Below are 18,957 nucleotides of genomic sequence, written 5' to 3'. Positions count from 1 at the left end.
GTAGCAGACCATGCGTCTCTAGACTAAATAAATGGCTGGCATTGTGAAGACACAACATACAAATATGGACCAAACATACTTTTTAAAACAGGGATTTCAGATTGTAATATAATGTGCCGCATAGTCACTTTAGGTAATTTAATGGGCCCCAGAACCTCCCAAATAACCTTGGCTGAAAAATGTTCATATAAAACCGAAGCGGATCGGGGATTTTAGTGTGGAAAGGTGAAAATGGAAATTTCAAAGATTACGCAATAAAACAACTAATCCTCAAAAAATTGCAAAACAAACATATTCATAAGTGAGAAATAATTAACAAAAATAGAGAGACAGAGGTAAGCAATTAGATAGCTTGCAGGGCTAAACTGATAGCGAATGAGTCTGTAGCGTCATAATAGGCCAGTAAATCTAGGTGAAAAAAGGCTCAAACCTAGGACTAATTGCAACAGAAGGTTTTTTGCTGAATCATATCGGAGAAGGTCCCCGGAATTCCCAAAAAAAAGTCCCCGGAAAAATTTAGTGTCTAACACGTCATAATGACGTCAAAATTATACGCATGTCAATATAGACTGAAATTTCATAATAGTCCAAACACCTTGAGATTAGCCTCATATTAAAGGTAAAGTTCAAACAAACAAAAAAGTCAATTAAATAAAAACAATTAGACGAGCATATGACGTCATAATGACATCACAACTGTAAGCTTTAAGCTAACAGTTCCATTACAACAGGAAAATTCGAAATTTAACTTTACATTTGGAAACAGCATTACACTTGGTTTGGTCAATAGTCTCCCGCTGTAGGCCCAAATTATCCAGATTGCCTTTTTTTGAAATATATGTTCACCTATCGAATGTTGTTTGTAGCCTACCTATAGGTGTCTGAACATAGAATACTATTATGACGTCATATTGACTAAAGCAAATAATGATATGTTCAAAATTATCATTTTTGTGCAAAAAAACTGACAAGTTAATTCATTTGCTGTTGTACATGTAGACGGCCCTAACAGCTATATGGGGTGGCACCATGCAAAACGTGTTTTCAAACACAATTGAACAACCAGGAAAGTCTTCGGAAATATCCTCACCAATTATGATTGACAGAAACTCAAGCGATCCAACCTGTATATATTCGACGTTAGTGTTTATATGTAAAAATGCCGAGCGACACAAAGTTATTCCAATTATAAGTTTTGACCAGCCGCTTTATTGGAAAGCCATGATGATTATTCAAGCAGAGCCCCCACAAAGCAAACTTAAACGAGTGAGTGTTTTTGCGGTTAGGAGGATTTCACGCACAAATGAGTTTTATGGGGTGCATTGGGCGACTAATGTGTGGAACTGTTCTAAGGCCCTAGAAGACATATTTTCACACAATGCTGTCGCAACTCCCTGAAACTCATCCGGACATTTATACGAAATTTAAATATGGTTTCCACGTGGTCAGAAGAAATGATAAAGTTTGGGCTGGACTTTGGCCGATCTTGTTATAGAACAAGTTCTTATGAGAAGCCTAAAATCAACTGGTCGCTTGACTAGAGGCCGTTGAATGACGGAGAAACAAAGAATTACATGGTTTTTATCCGGAAGACGCTGATGTCCTCATTGTTCAAACCGCTGTCCAGTCATTTAAGGAAACCAATACAATTGTAGTTGGAGATGATCTACAGATCTCCTAGTACTCTTAATTCATCAAGTTGAGGTAGATGAGGATAGTCCCTACAAGTTGTACTTCTGCTCCAAAAAGTAATTAATCCAGCACAAAAACTTAGGATATCTCATTGGTAAAGCGTCAACTCGGAAAAGAAATCTCAGAGAGTATATTATTCCTACACGCAATACTAGGATGCGACACGACGTCACCTTTATTCGGTATAGGAAAACCGAAAGGGTTGACTCTATTTACGAAAAACAAAGGGTTCCGTGATTGTGCCTCCACGTTCTATTCATCTGCATCGTCTCAAACCGATGTGATTGAAAGCGGGTGCAAATCAGTTGCTCATCTTTATAATGGTGATACCGATGAAATATTAGACCAGTTAAGACACAGAAAATTCTACTTAAAGAGAGCTAGCAATTCGACAAAGTGTGTTGAACCTCAAAATTTGCCCCTACATCCGCTGCCATAAAATATCATAGCATGCGCACGTACTTTCAGGTTCAAAAGTGGAAAGATCGAGAGTTTGCCCTCAATCCAGAGGACTGGGGATGGAAAAATATCAATGCAACTTTAAAGCCTATTATGACAGATTTAAGAGCAGCTCCACAAAACCTCCTTAAGGTGATACGATGTAATTGTACAACGACATGCACAACCGTAAAATGTACGTGCAGAAAGCATAATTTGCAATGTACTTTTGCATGCGGTCAATGCAAGGGAATGTCCTGCAGAAATGTTGTCGTCCAAGAAGAAACCTTGGACGATAATCTATAAGTGACAACTGTTAATTACATCCATGTGGTGCTTCAATTTTTTTTGAAAAGTTAACAAAATTTAACTAAATTGATTGCGTAATTCTCTTTAGTTTAATTAAATAACTTACCCAGTGACGTCATAATGACGTCATTTCATGTGTTATTAATATAACAATTTAATGTTTTGTACTTGAAGGCGTTAGTTTCTATACTAGGTCCTTCTCACTAGCCTGCGCGCTGCTTAGTGCAAATTTTACGTAATAACAGGATTTTTCTTAAAGGGCCTTTAATGACGTCATAAGTTGATTTAATCGATTTGACCTAATTACGTTTTTTGTTAACAACAATATATTCTTTTATTTGAGACTAATCGCGAGTATCTAGAAGAACTTTGAATTTTTGAGCCTATAAGGAATATGGATTGACGTTCCGTAACGCGTGGTCACCATTTGCAGGGCTAAACGGTGGTCACCATTTGCAGGGCTAAACTGATAGTGAATGAGTCCATAGTGCGGTAGTAACGGTCCAGCATAATAAAGTCTGTCCATTACATTAATTTTAGTTGGGTCCAAACGGTAGTAACGGTCCAGCATAATGAAGTCTGTCCGTTACATTAATTTTAGTTGGGTGGGTTTTCCAGTCAGTTCCAGTTACCATTCAACTGATTAAGTTAGGATCAGTCCCGTTGAGCCTCGTTTGGCTTTTGTACACATCGCCTGGCCATCGTTTAGCAGGGGCGTGTTAACGGAATGCAAATAACATCTTCGTGTTACTTTACGAGCAATGTTTATGGTGGCAGAGGTCAGCGATTGGGCCACATGATTAAATTACAACAAATAATAATACGACCCCTACAAGCTCCACATACCAACACATTAACAACGCTTAACTAATGTACAATCACCCCTGTGATGCGACAGTAGACGCCAATACAGAAAACCTATGGGATAACGTCGAATACTGCGCGATCTACACGTTTTGACGATTTTTTCCCTAAAAATGCTTTATCTGACTTGAAAAGGATTAGTGATAGATTGAATCAAAACATTAGGCGGGCCGTACATCACTGCTTTACAACATCAGTTACTACAGTTAACCAGCTTTTTATTACGTATAAACAAAAATAAATAAAATAAAACATCCGTCTGTTCACTTTTCCTCTCTAGGCTACTCCAAATTTCCTTATTTTACAATTTTGAAAAAATTATTCCCCTAGGGGCCAAGTGGCTCCCGTTTGGGAAACATTGTTACTGAGTATTTACTTGCTTGAAAAGTCGTTTTTATCGAGTGTCGCAAGAGTAATCTTCGAAACGCCGGTATGAATAGTCGCCAAATGTCATTTTGGTAAGGCAAGATCATATTACTGAATCAGTGCTTTGTTATTCATTAACGAGCCTGAAGGTGACTTAGCTTTCGCTCTTGATTTATATTGCATTTTTTTTATTCCTGTCAATTTTTCTTATACGGCGACAACCTAGGCAAGTGCTCTTCAACCTTTTTTTGGTTTGGTGGACCCTTAAAGTTGTTCTGATGAACTCATGCACCCTGTTTACTTAAAAGGTGAACTGAGGTAAAAAGCGATATGAAAAATCATTATGCATATTAACATCATAATGTCAATTAAACCGAGCGGAGCTGCCGAAGTTTTGCACACTGTCGGGGAGAGATCGATTATGGGTGCAGGCTTGAAGAGTTCTATTGCATGTCATAAAACAGCATTTTTTTTATACATCAGTTGAAACCTACATCTCTTTTATAGCATCCCGAATGTGAAATATTAGTGATTCATTAAAAGTTTGTGATGCACCCTTGTATACCTTTCCGTACTGGTGTACCCCATGCTTATTTGGGTAGACCCTAGGGGTGCACCGTGCACACCGGTTGAAGAGCACGGACCTAGGCAACTCCACTTGAAGTGTTGGCTAAGCTCGTTCTACATTTTTTGTGCACCGTAGAAAATATTTTGTCCACTCTGGCTATAATGCAGATAACTTTAAATATGTTTAACTGTCTTTTGGGGGTATGACATACAGTTATTCAGAGAATGGATAAATTATATCATGGTGCGTGTTGTTTCCTTTTATTTAATATAGTTATCAAGCATAAAAAGTCATAAATAAGCATACCAAACTTTTTAAAACGAAGTTCTCTACACAAAAGTTTTATATATACGAATTATAGAAAGTGCGTAACAGATTAAGTGCAGCAACATTAGAAAACCTGGACAATTAATATACCGAAGTTTAATGAAAAGTACAGTGTTGTTTAATTCTGATAGCTGCAACACTATCAACAGGACGTGTTATAATAGCTGCAGTTGTGTATTTTTACATCATAGCTGCTGATACGAATTCATTCATACCGCCAAAAGCTAAACAATAGACGGAACCCGTAGCTAAAAGAATATTAACATAAGGCACCAATCGTATCTTTCAATGAATAATAATATGTCTAAGAATGTTGCGTTAACAGCACTATATATGATCTAAGTATTAAAATGTGGTTTAAACTTACATACAATCTTATTACATTGACATTTTAATGTTTTAGCGACCTAAGAATGGGGGCAAATGTGGAGGTATTGACTAAAAAGCACACTTAAAAATGTCTTCAAAAAGATAAACACAATAAGTAACTATAGTACCAACAGGAAACATTACACAACTTTTTCTCTAAAGCTCACTCGACGCAAAAAGCTTAGCTCAGCCATAAACAAAATATTCCTTTAATATCTTAAATAAATAATGTGTTCCCGGTTAAAGTCGAACACGACAGTCATTTGTACCAAAGCGTTGGAATAATAAAAGCTCGCCAATCGATTAGCCTCCATGTATGTTAGTAGTCTGTAGTAGCCCTTCAAATTATTTTGCCTCACAGTGCGCCTAGTTTTTTAACATATACGTCATGGTTATGGAGGGCGGCCACAAGGCCACCCATGTTCTTTGGCGCCGCCCCGGTCGAATAGTCGATCTCTTCGCCGGCACGAGTGGTCATATGACCCTTGGCGTAGCGCAAGATCGCGTCACCGGCACAGATATCCCACTTCTTGATCAACGTGGTGTGAACGTAGACCGACGCCTTACCGTTAATGAGCGCCAAACTCTTGTATCCTGCTCAGTTGGGAATGACAAAGGAAGCGTTAGAATCGGTTAGGATATTCACAGCCAAAAACACAAAACGTAGTAAATCGAAAATTCTTTCAACGGTTGCCAAATTTTTCGTTTTTACTTTCAATTCATGCTTTAAGCAACTACTTTAAAGAGCTTTCTACTATTTCGAATGTTACGGCAATATACGTAATGGATACAACAAATAGATACATCATATTAGGCTGGAAAACTTACCAGCCCCTCCTGTCGCAATGATCTCAACATCATCACCAAATGCTTCCTTTGCTGTTTTTTCAACATCCCCCTTATGGGAGCGCGATACAATTACTGAATGCTTGTCACTGTCTCTGTCCGATTTATCTTCAATGTTTGTGCCATGGTTAACCCAAGACCAATCTGAACACAAGAGGGGGGGAAATTGGAGAGTGTTATTTTAAATTATTGTATTTATTTTTCAAATGTGTATAACAATTTATACAGACAATTAGGTCCCCAAAATACTAATCTTCACTACACAAAACAAATACGTAATTAACAGTTTAGTTTAGACCACTGATTTACTATAAAAGTGGTTCTTAACCTTTTATCTACCGCACCCATTTTGCAATTTTCCTGTGCCTTGCGCGCTAAAAAAAGAAAAAAATCCATGTATTTGGTTTAAATAGGCTGATCTTTAATTGGGAGACTTGGTGAATTGGCCAAACAAAAAATTACTCTTGTTCATGCTCGTTCTCGATGTATTAGCATTTCTTAATGATGAGTTTTACAAACACGGTGAGGGCCATTGACTCCACAACTGTGAGGCTGCATAGAAACCAGGGCTGCGGAGTTGGTTAAAAACAACCCATCCGACTCCTGTTAGTTGTGCCGATTTTGTCGAGTCCAGAGTCCAGTTCCAACTCTACAGCCTATATTTAACCCATTGACGTATCTAAATTAAGGTGGATATTCAGCAACACACTCATAGTGGTGTCATGTAATTCTTTCCCCACTATACATAGTTGCAATATTCTACCACATGCTATTTCCATCTTTATTTACAGTTTTCAGCTTTATCAGTTTTTGAAATTTGGCTCACGACTCAGGTAGTTTTCTATAGTCTTACTGGTCCGACTCCAGAAAAACTAATCGACTCCATGGGTTGCAAGTCTGACTTCGCAGACCTGATAGAAACCACATAAAAAAATTGTGCGAAGCACCATAATTTATGCATTGCAATTACCTTTTGTTTTAAAAGGTATTACACACAAAATACCCATATTGCAAAAACATAATACAATCAAGCAAACGCAAAAGCCCCCAGCGATACCCTGTTGTCCCTTAAAATTATGTTGAAAGATACTAAGCGGGATAAGTTTTATTGTTTATGCAAGTTAGCAAAAAATTATTTTGTTAGGCCGTTATAGTTTCGATATCAGTACAGTATGTACATTTTTGATAAACAAAAACATACAATGGTATGCGCAGAGAGCTATGTAAAAAAAATCTACAAAACAGGATAAAACAAAACTAGAAAATAATAAAATTTTTACAGTTACATTGTTAAAGCTGGCAAAAAACGAATTTGGGAAGGGACCTTGGCCTGGTGTCAAACCCCTGTTCATAACATGGATCTTCATCAACTGTTCCAGAATGTTCGGACTAAACATAGCCCCAAACAGTAGTAAAACTATTAGGAATAGTAGCGAAAGTCGTGAAATAAATAATTAAGCATTATTTTGCAGTTACTTAACTTCATATGTCTAATTTTAATTTAAAGCATGTGACAACACTAACTGTAGTTGTAATCAATCAAATCACTCCATGAAACTTGAATATTGTACTACAGCTTACACCCCTAAGAATTTGTTGCCCTCTGGGCAAGAACCAGGAGGAACATTCTTTTCTTAATTTTTTGTAAAGTGCAAAATAAACTTTCCTTAAACCTACCGATCACAATGTTTGAGATATATGGAAATATATGTTTATTTCAGTGAAAGAGTTACAAGAAATAGGTACTTTGAGATGTTTGTTTCTGTGACTTTAGTCTTGAACTTGTCAATAATGAGTCTTTAAAAAATATTTCAGGAGATCGCAATTAAGCTACAGTGTTTCAAATAAAACTGTGTTGTTTATGAGACTGTAAGAAGCAGGGGTATTTTTTTACTTTAATTAAATATTTAAGAGTAAAAACTTACAGGTCTTCCGTTCAAATGGTTTGTGTATAACTCCAATCACAGGCTTTCCTTTAACAGCAACACACACCATTGTTGTCACATATTGATTCAGACCCTCTGCAATAACAAATATCAATCAAATACTGAAAAGGATTTGTTGCTTATCTAAAGTGTTTTGAAGTTAATGCATCTTTGTATCATGGTACACTCAACCAATTATTTAAAAAAATATATATTTTTAGGTTAAACCAGGACAAGTGCACCAAGAGGCCTAGGCCTATGGCATTTATAGGACCTTGGTTCATAACTGAATAGTTTGTTCCACAATGAGTTGATTTGTCAAAGCCTGTTTTTATGTAGCAAGTTTAAGTGTTTATAAGATCCAGGAATCAAGCATTGCAAAGTTCCTAGGAGTTCTACATTCAGTGTTTAGGACAGTTTTAAACATCTAGTAAACTTTAAAGGGTATTAGGATCAAGTGATTTGAAACTGTACCTTTATATCTATTAAAATCTATGCATTTCAGACCTGTATGTATTTGGTGCTGTAAAAAAGTATATATCATGCATACGTTTACAAAACTGTTAAAAAAGAAAAGAAAAAATATGTTTATATGAATTATGAAGTAAACTTACCAGTATACTCTTGTGTAGCATCAAGGGGGTCTACCCATACTAAAATATCAGAAACTTTTACTTCCTCAAAGGAGTTTTGGACCAATCTGTCCACTTCAGCATTTGATAACGGAGCTGGTAAAATTTCATCATCTGACACCTTTAAAGAGTCTTTTTCTTCAGAGACAACCTAAAATAAATAGTATCCAAACAGATTTTTACACTATTGTTATTATATTGGTGCATTAAGATATCCCAGTATTGGTAATACTATATCAAGAAGATTTTCAAAAATAAGACAAAAAACTGTTTGCTAAATTATAAACAACAGCGTGAACAGCTGGTTTAGTTCAATCTTGCCTACCTGTATATTGGGAAAAGATATGTTAAACGACTGTACAATGGCTCGATGAGACATCATGTCTCCTTTGGTCAAAGGGTTGTCTGCTCCCTCCAGAGTTTCGCCTTTGCTTGACTTTCCCAAATTGCCTGATTCGCTTATCTTTCTAACCTAAAGAATAAGTTTGCAATCAAATACTATTAATTCCATTTAATATGGATTTATTCAAAGAAATGGAAATATGGTATAGCTACCTGATCACCACCTCTTTCTGCAAAATCAATGCTAGCAACTAACAACATCTTCATATCAACTACAGGTTGTGGTTCGAACAATGTTGAAAAATAAAACAGTGACAGTCCACAACAAACCACAATAACAAGAATTCCAGATTTTGAAAGGCGAATTCCTGAAACAACATAAAACATTACCTATCTATGCTAGGGTTCCTCTCAATGTTTTGATGCGAAATTCCCGGGATTTTCCGCGAATTCATGATCCCGAATCCCAGTAACTTTTTTTATGATCCCGGTTATTTGGCAACATAGTAAGACTTAAAAACTAGTCCGTTTTTGACTAATATATAGAAAAATATATTAGCAAACCTATTAAAGCCGTTGCCTGAGTTGGCTTTTTTGCGCTTACCAGCGAAAAAACTTCATTAAATTTATTCTACCAGTAAGAATGCACCCTGCATGCGCTTTTTTATAAATAAAATCAAATAAGGGTGCAGCTTTTAATACGAGAATGTCTTGTAAGATTGCAAGCAATACTACAGAACATAAATGAGCTTAATTAAATGTTTGGACCTAATATAAAATAGCTTAATAATAAATTTCAAAGCCAAAAAGGTCGAGTAGATCGACAGCATCTATAAAAGGTAGGACGCAATTGTTATCATCTAGTTTTTTTTACAGTTGGAGCCTTTAGGTGTTGAATAGGTGGAGCGGTGTAGATAAGGTGTCGACGTTCAGTTCAGGGCTGCAGTCTTGAATAGATAGCGACTCGAGTAGCCGCAATCTAAACACGTCTGAAGCCCCTCCGAGCACTTCGGGTTTGCAAAAATCAACCTTATGGTCCGAGTGCTGCAGAAGATGTCTGCAACCTCTGATTTCTCGTCCACTCTGTGTTCTTTGACCCTCGTTAAAAGATTTCGTCGGGTTTGACCAATGTAGGAAGCACCACATGAACACGTTAATTCATACACGACACTAGATCGCTGCAAATGTTCCTGTCGATCTTTTATTCGAAATGATTTTGTCATTTTTGTTGTGTCGTGGATCAATCGAAATCCAACTTTGCCACGAGCAGCGCGAAGTACAAACCTGTCCGTTCTCGAAAGAAAGTAGATAGTAGAAGACACATTCATCCGCCATGTCGCCCAGCGAACATGACACCTTGCAATCACTGCGTTCTGATCCTACCATCGTGATCAGCAAACCGGATAAGGGTAACGGTATAGTGATATTGAATCGTAGTACCTACATATCGAAGATGCTGCAAATTATGATAGCAGTAAGTTCACTATTTGTGCTTCGAATGATAACATTAAAAATCTATCTAGATTTCAGAACTGCCTCCGCTACTTGAAGAAAGTAAATGCCGTCAGCGAAGAAGATTATCACCAAATCCATCCAGTCGCTGCTTGCACTCCCAGCATGTACGGGCTACCCAAAATCCACAAACCTTCAGTACCGCTAAGGCCTATACTAGCATCTATTGGAAGCTTCACCCACGCCTGTGCCACATGGTTATCGAAATCACTCAACCATATACGTCAGCACCCTACCAACCTCGCAGATACATTCGCTTTTATGTCACTTATTCAAAATAGGTCATTTTTAGGTAAAATCATGGTGACATTTGATGTCAAAAGCCTCTTCACTAATATTCCAGTCTATTACACTATCAAACTAATTCTTGATTCCGTTTTTAGCAAAGGGGTTACAACGTTTAAAGGCCTCAACAAGAGTCGCCTCGAGAAGCTTCTGTGTTGGGTCTTCAAAAAAACTATATTCCAGTTCAATGGTGAGTTTTACAAACAAACAGATGGGGTAGCAATGGGTTCTCCAATAGCACCCATGATGGCAGACATCATGATGAACCACGTGGTACAGAAGGCAATCGACAAGACCAAGCCCGATAACAGGCCTGAGCTACTGTGTCGTTATGTAGACGACATGTTCTTGGTGTTTTCCAATGTTAAATCTTTGGACATGTTTTTTAACTGTATTAATTCAGTTCACCCCAGTCTATCCTTCACTAAAGAGCTGGAACATAACAAAACGATCAGTTTCCTAGACGTTCTAGTGGAAAATACAACCGGAGTAACCCGAACATCGGCATTCAGGAAACTTACTCACACAGGTCTCTACACTAAATGGTGTAGGTTTACACCTCGACTGTATAAACATAATTTGTTTTTTTTCCCTGTTGCAGAGGGCTTACAAGATCGCCAACTGTTACAAAGTTATTCATGTGGACATAAGCAAGATCAAGCGAATGCTACTACGTAACGGTAGGGATGTTCAGATTTAACTTTTTTTTGAAAATTTATGCTTCCTGCTTGATTTCCCATTATGTGTCACATAAAAATCAGTTTCACAAGTTTTGAAAACAATTGGACAACATTTAGGGGCTCCGCAGGCACCCCAAAGTTATCACACTAAAATTGCTAAAATACGGGACTTCCCCTAATACGATACTGTACGTTTTTCTTAAAAAACAAAGAAACCTTGTAATTTTTATATTAAACAATGGCAAGAAATCATCACTAATCTATTTTCCAGTTTTATGTAACTTAAAATGTATTCTTAAAGCCCCCAAAGCCCTACTTTACCCCATTTTTAGAGTTGTCATATGATTTATCACATATATTCAATAAAATACATTTTATCGAATTATTTAAAACCTGTTTATGATCGCCTGTGATCTTCAACAGCCTGTAGCAAGCTTGCACGTTGCTGAGGATTGTCATTTAACATAGCAGCATAATCAGTGATGAATATTTTTAACAAACACATGGTCAGCATGATCATGGAACTTGTCCATAATCGCAGCTTTGTTTTAAGACAAACAACGGCTCCATCAAAGCAGTTTATGACGCCTTACAAACGGCATGCCTCAGGGATGTTCTGGCTCCTTTGCTGTTTAATGTTTATTACAGTAATCTGCCCGCCACAGTCTCCAAGCATACGCTGATGACTTGGCGATCTTGCATGCTGAAGGGAATTGGCGCAGTGTTGAGAGGACTCTAAGAGTCCACCTCAATAACAAGGAAATTAAACGTGTGTTGTCCGTCAATACCAATGGAAGAACTTTGGATTTCCATGTCTACATACCTCGCATTGCATCTGGACAGGACACTCACATTCCTACCCTGGCAGGCATCTAGCCCGCTGAGCTTCGCCCCAGAGGAGCCACAATACCAAAGGCTACAATCCTTGAGATGCTCCTTTGTACCAGCTGCACTCAAATCACTGCAGAAAAGTGAAAGCTCTGGTGTAGGTGAATGGGTGGCCACTAAATGGAACGAGGAGCAAGATTACCCCTCTCCACCACTATTGCCCCACCACCTCCAATAAGCCTTAGGGTTTTGGCCTGTCTATTCGAGCCTAGACTCGCCTTAATAAGCTGAGAACAGGGGTCGGGCGTGCTAGGTCTTCCATGAATAAATGGGGCTTCTATGACTGTGGTTTGGAGGAACAGACTGCAGATCACATAGTCTCACGGTGCCGATATATCGCCAACCAAGTGGGACAAATGGTCTGACACTCTTGGACGATTAGACTATCCGCTGGCATCTCGACTTCTGCCCGGACATTTGAACTGGAATAATAAGATGGTCCATACGAAAGAAGAAGACGATCAAGCAGGTGCAACACACAGTACAAAGTGGATGGGACAAGTTTTCTATGGCCAAAAATGTTTATGTGGTCTGAACAGATGGGTAATGAAAATGATGCTATTTTTCTATACAAACTTGTCACATTTTCCTTGTTTAGTAAACACCCACAAATGACCCAGGACAAGGCATTCAAGTTTTGCATCATAAAATCAAAAGTTATACCACTTTAGAGGATTTGATTGGCACAGATTCCTGGTTTATTTTACGCTACTCAATCATATATGTGACTGGCCGACACATTCTCCCGATTCATGGTGCTCATAATGGGTACAACGAGTTAAAGTCTTCATGTACTGTTAAAGTTGTGAATGATGCCGCAGAAAGAGGGGTTAAAAGTAAACACAGATTGTGCTGCTATGTTAACCGACAATCCACAGCAACAAACAACTTGCTACAAGCTTTTGAAGATCACAGGCAATCATACCCAGATTTTCTAAAAAAAAACCTTGGCTAAAAAAAAATAAAAGCTTTTCATTGATGTTCCTTTTTACATTTTTTAACTATTACATTGGCATACTTTTGCTATATTTCTTCTTTATTCACTATTGATTAAAATACTTTGCTTTTCATAATATACAATTTGTTAAAATATATTTTATTGTACATATGTGATAAATTAAATGACAGCTCCAAAAATGGGGTAAAGTGGAAATTTGGGGGCTTTAAGAATACATTTTAAGTTATATAAAACTGGAAAATAGATTAGTGATGCTTTTTTGCCATTGTTAATATAAAAATTACAAGGTTTTTGTGTTTTTTAAGAAAAACGTACAGTATCGTGTTAGGGGAAGTCCCAGATTTTGGCAATTTCAGTGTGATAACTTTCGGGTGCCTGCGGAGCCCCTAAATGTTGTCCAATTGTTTTGAAAACTTACGAAACTCATTTTTATGTGACACATAATGGGAAATCAAGCAGGAAGCATAAATTTTCAAAAAAAAGTTAAATCTGAACAACCCTAACGTAACGGATATCCCTTGGAATTTCTTGACAAATCCATCGAGCAGTTCTTTAATAATAAACACCGAGTTGAAAAAGCACCTTCAGTACCATGCAAAGAAAAGCAATTACGTTATATATTGATGCAACTACCATACATAGGCCCAGCTTCACACCATATACGCCGTGAAATTCACAGGTTTGTACTTCGCGTTACTGGTGGCAAAGTTGGATTTCGATTGATCCACAACACAACCAAAATGACAAAATTGTTTCGAATAAAGGATCGACAGGAACATTTGCAGCGATCTAGTGTCGTGTATAAATTAACGTGTTCATGTGGTGCTTCCTACATTGGTCAAACCAGACAAAATCTTTTAACGAGGGTCAAAGAACACATAGTGGACGAGAAATCAGAGGTTTGCAGACATCTTCTGCAGCACTCGGACCATAAGGTTGATTTTTGCAAACCCGAAGTGCTCGGAGGGGCTTCAGACAGTTTAGATTGCGGCTACTCGAGTCGCTATCTATTCAAGACTGCAGCCCTGAACTGAACGTCGACACCTTATCTACACCGCTCTACCTATTCAACACCTAAAGGCTCCAACTGTAAAAACTCAGATGATAACAATTGCGTCCTACCTTTTATAAGATATGCTTTGATTTGCTTTTCAGCCACACTAACTGAAGATGATACAAGTTCGTATCGAAACGTCTTAATCAAAATGCTGTCGATCTACTCGACATTTTTGGCTTTGAAATTTATTATTAAGCTACATTACAGATCCGTGCTGAGTGTACCCTAATATAAAATAATTTTTAACATTATAATGACGTCAATTAGGTATAATTTTTTCGTCGTGATTCCCGGAAAATTTCATTTTTAAATCCCGTTTCCTTGAAGTGAAATGGTTATATTGGCAATATGCGACCTAAAGAACGAATGGGCAGACTAAAAACAAAGGTAAATCAAATATGTTTTAAATAACATATTATTTAGTTTTAGTAGATACAGCTATTCACTTTTAAATAAACATTGAGTTGTGAGAATAAGCTTTAATATCAAACAAACAATTAGGAAGCTTTATAAAGTCTTGTTTGGTACAAGATTGTAATTTTGGATATCAGGCCGGAAAGACGATTTTTCAGCTTAAAATTGTGCAGCGGTAATCATGTTTCTGCTAACAGCTGTAATATTATTATTTGAACAAATTAACTGACTGAGAATAAAGTACTATACCAAAAACCGTCAGCACGACAGAAGTTTTGCAAGTTTTCGCGGCTGAACGCAGTACAGTTGTTGTTAAACTTGTCCAGAATTCAATACAATTTATCAAAAAATATAATAATACTTGACCCCACCTCACACAAACACTAACGGAAACCCTGACCCAAATATTATACGTTGCTTTAAGTGTCTCAACGCTGTGGTAGAATTCTAGACCAGCGCCGGCAGGTGTGCACTCAAGGTTTTATACACAACTGAGTTTGGAAATCTAGTACAATTTAACCTTTTTCTGGAATTTGAGTTTGGAAATTACTATTAAGTGTGAACCTGCCACATAATGCAGATCGGGTGTACAGGCGTGCGAAAAAAGCGCAATCACCTGATGTTCAAAATCCTTATACCAATACACAATTCAATCATTTTTCGAAATTAAGTCTGCACAAAAATTATATAAAAAAATAACTTAGGTCAGCACCTGCCACAAAATTCAGACTAACATTCCTATGTTATATGTTAAGTTTCAACTTACCTGGAGGTACCATTCTGTCAAGCACTTTTTGCATTTTCGTAATGGCAAATGACTTATTTCTTGTATGGTCCTTTTCTCAAGAGTTTACTTGGAATACCAAATTGCCTGAGTTAAAGACGGGGCACGGATAAATTCCACTAAATTTCGGCAAACGCCCTATGCAATATCACTATTATTACCTTCCTATTTTATAACAACGTTACAATTGCAATCCAGTATTGTCGTAGGGGAATTTTGCCACATATGTGTCAAAAATTGTAAAACTTTTACGTCAAATTTATTGTTTTGTAATATACCAATTTTTAATTTTATACTTCCCATGCGCAACATTAAATCCTTAAAATAATTTTTGTACGTTGAAACAATAATAAGAAATTTCGATATAATTGATAAAATCAAAGAGTCATAATTTTGTTATGCCTCACTAGTTGTGTATTTACCCATATCAAAACAGAGAACTTGTATTATTGATGTTAGTAAGTGCAATCGATGGGACTTATGTCACATGACTGCCAGAAGTCTTTTGTTGAATATTATGGATTTGATGATGTAACAAGAATGGTCATATTTTAGGTATACGTCAGCAGTTAAAAGTGAGCAATAATATTCGTAGCTATAAAACGTGTGGGATATTTCAGTGATATTTTTAACGCTGGTCTAGAATCCTACCACATTTTTTTACATGAACGGAACGAGTTGTCAAAATTGAAATAATATTTCCTTATGGTATTTTTTTCTGAATTATTGTGTACTTTAATATTCAGGTTATTGTAATTTTATTATGAAATAGACTAATTAAACTAATAACAATAGATAGTATAATTAAAATTCGTTTTTACAGCTTTGTTTTTAAACTGAAATTATGGTTTGCATTCCATGTATTGTAATTCCTTTTTTGTTATGGGTTTACCACAAATATGTGCAGCCTATAATTTATCCTGTTATATCAAAATTTTGGACTCCAAAATCTATCAAAAGTGTTCCCCAAAATGAAGACATCAAAAAGGTATGATAAATATTTTCAGTATTTTTCATGGCTTGTGACTTCTTTCCATGTGCTCTCAACCCTTGTGCCCTCACTGTTTACCCATTTGGAAAGTATGGCAGATCTTGTTGCTGCTTTGCTGAAAAATTGGAGTGACAGGATATACTAAGTATTAAAAAATACCAGCTAGTTTAACATCAGGGTTAATATTGAATTATTAAAGGTGCATGTTGTTTAATTAAAAACAACTCCTTGGTGCACTTGCCGTACTTTTCACCATGGCCTGAAGTTTCAAAAAATACAATAAGAAGCGTTACAAAATGAAGTCTCCAATGTCATATTAGTTTTACATTTACTGTCTAATAATTAAAATATTATACCCCCGAAGACTGCTCTGTGAATTTTAGTGATAATTTAAAAGCTATAAACGTCACATATGTTCATTTTAACAAAATATAAGACATTACATTGTTTAAATATATTTTAGTGTCCATTCAGTAATGGAACAACAACACAATCCAACACCGCTGTATCAGCTACTGGGGACAACAAAGCTGCAGACAAAAAGACAGAATAATAATTTACATATTTTTACATTTTGTGGGTTTTAGTATCATTTTTATCTTGTGCATATTTTTAACTGTGGTGATAGTTTATTTTGTTTAGCAGCAATGTGGCTGCATTACGTATTAGCAATCACTGACCATGTGTAATAAACACAATTTTGTTTGATGTCTGTATTTAATAAAAAAAGTACAGCAAATGCATGTAAACAATACAAATAAATATAGAAAAAATACGAACAGGTGTTTTTTATCATTTATGATTGTTGTCAGATAATTGACCTTCACATTGAAAAGTTTTAACACTTTAGCTTGAGTTTTTCTTGTCAGTAAAATATGTCAAAAATGAAACTGCACCAGTTTCTATTCCTACTCAGTTAAATGAGTATGATAGAGCAAACCAACACAACTGGCTACAAACCAATTGCTTGCTATCCACCACAACATATACGAGCAAATACCTCTAATAAAAGGTGGCGATAACAATGTCTGCAGAGTTTCTATGTGGTTTCTAATCTTTTGAACCATGTCCATGTGTGAATCAGTTTCCAATAGAGGATTATTAAATGGCATGGAAAAATTGGCACTTTTTAGCATAATATTTTCATTATTTGCTGATATTGCTGTCCATGAATAGCAACCTAGTGTCTTCAGAAGTAGACTGCTGCATAACAATAAAACAAGAGGACATATATATTGTGTTGCAACAATGCCTACGTACCAAAATATTTGCAAAATATTTCTCTGGTATTCAGTGTTAGTAATTAGTCCACTTTCCCTCTTCACCTTTCTTACTCTTTCATGTGCCAAATTGAGATAGGCTTGCAAATGTACGCGAATCATTGTCAATCGTAAAATGCAAACTAAAATGACAAATGATATTCGCAGCAATTCAAATTGCCCCTGCGTCACTAAAGGACTTGCTTCTTCGAGTTTTCCAAAAGATGGGTTCATAACTACATCTCTTGCAATAGGTTTAATCCATAATAAACAAATTACAATAGGGGCAAAAAAGTTCACATGCAAACCAACAGTTTTAATTAGATTTCCCTTGTTAAACTTTAACGAATCCACATACATTTGTGCCATACGAACTGCTGGAAACATGAACAAAAGTCCAATGATTGCACTCCATATTGCAAGACCAATCTTTACACCTGTGACAGGAAATTTGTTTGTTTGATTTAAAAATGAATAATTCTTTCCAGTGTATTCTAACCCAAGTTCCAAATGATCTTCTTTCACCATTGAGACTGCAAGCGAAACAATGAACGAAATCATTCCAAAAACAACAGACATTGAAACTTCTCCTCCTGCCCGGGATTTTACATACATCCAAAAAATTGACATGAGGTTTTTCATTGAAAACCATGCCAAAAGTCCAATCCATATAATTGAAATATTTAATTCATGCTCTGGATTAAAAAGCTCATAGTAAATTTCTGTTCCAATGTAGACAAGTATGCTAATAAGAGCATAGTCTATAAGCCATTCAAAGTCTGGATAACGTCTTATTGTCATCAAGTCGACTGGTTGGACTGGAGCAATGTCCAAAGCTATTTCAATGTTTTTAGGTATTTTAAAAACATCATTTTCTAATTTAGGTTTGGCAGACTTTCTATTCTTTAGTTTTCCATTTGTCTTTTTCGTAACAGGTTTCCCTGCAGCCTTGCGTAGCTCTGCATCACTTGGATGTTGGTACCAAACAAGTGAACCGTTTGCCAATAACCAACGTCCTAATGAATAAATTGGCGTAATTTTTTGTAAAAATGTTGCCATAATCAAAGTGAAACATAATTGATAACCAAAAACTGCCATTATAGTTATATCATTTGAATCTAAAAACGAAAAGAGATTGTCAGAACAAATAAAAGTAAATACAACTTTACGGTTGCTATACTGCTGTATGCTTTTTCAAAGGATACTCTACTAAAAGCTTTAAAGTAAACCTACAGACCTGAAAGTCAACGTATGACAACGGCCTTGGTTTTCTTAACTCTTTAAGATAGCATTTGACACCCTGGAGAGAAGTTTCACCTTTCAAAGTGTTAAAACAACGGCTGCTGCGCAGCTGATAAGTGAAAAACATATCGTAACATTATAGTGTACTGCCTGGTCTTCCTGCTTTCAGATTTTGCTTTCCCGCACGCAAAAGCACTCAGGCATGAAGA

General features: G+C 36.5%; 2 protein-coding genes across 2 annotated transcripts; both read right to left on the bottom strand.

The window, feature by feature from the left end:
* Positions 1–4,486: 4,486 nt before the first annotated feature.
* Positions 4,487–15,441, bottom strand: LOC146148443 (Golgi-resident adenosine 3',5'-bisphosphate 3'-phosphatase-like). The gene is made up of 7 exons (XM_083387256.1): positions 15,239–15,441; positions 8,892–9,046; positions 8,662–8,808; positions 8,319–8,487; positions 7,705–7,800; positions 5,762–5,923; positions 4,487–5,527 (listed from the first exon to the last, which is right to left on the bottom strand). Exons 1-7 carry the CDS (start codon positions 15,270–15,272, stop codon positions 5,289–5,291), a joined length of 1,002 nt encoding a protein of 333 aa, XP_083243382.1. The 5' UTR covers positions 15,273–15,441; the 3' UTR covers positions 4,487–5,288.
* A 1,312-nt stretch (positions 15,442–16,753) lies between these two features.
* Positions 16,754–18,618, bottom strand: LOC146148442 (transmembrane protein 161B-like). The gene has a single exon (XM_083386853.1). It carries the CDS (start codon positions 18,602–18,604, stop codon positions 17,156–17,158), a length of 1,449 nt encoding a protein of 482 aa, XP_083242979.1. The 5' UTR covers positions 18,605–18,618; the 3' UTR covers positions 16,754–17,155.
* Positions 18,619–18,957: the final 339 nt, after the last annotated feature.

This window comes from Ascidiella aspersa, chromosome 4 (assembly GCF_963924565.1).
Source record: "Ascidiella aspersa chromosome 4, kaAscAspe10.2, whole genome shotgun sequence".
Classification (NCBI taxonomy): domain Eukaryota; kingdom Metazoa; phylum Chordata; class Ascidiacea; order Phlebobranchia; family Ascidiidae; genus Ascidiella; species Ascidiella aspersa.
This window is presented reverse-complemented; position numbering and strand designations above follow the sequence as displayed.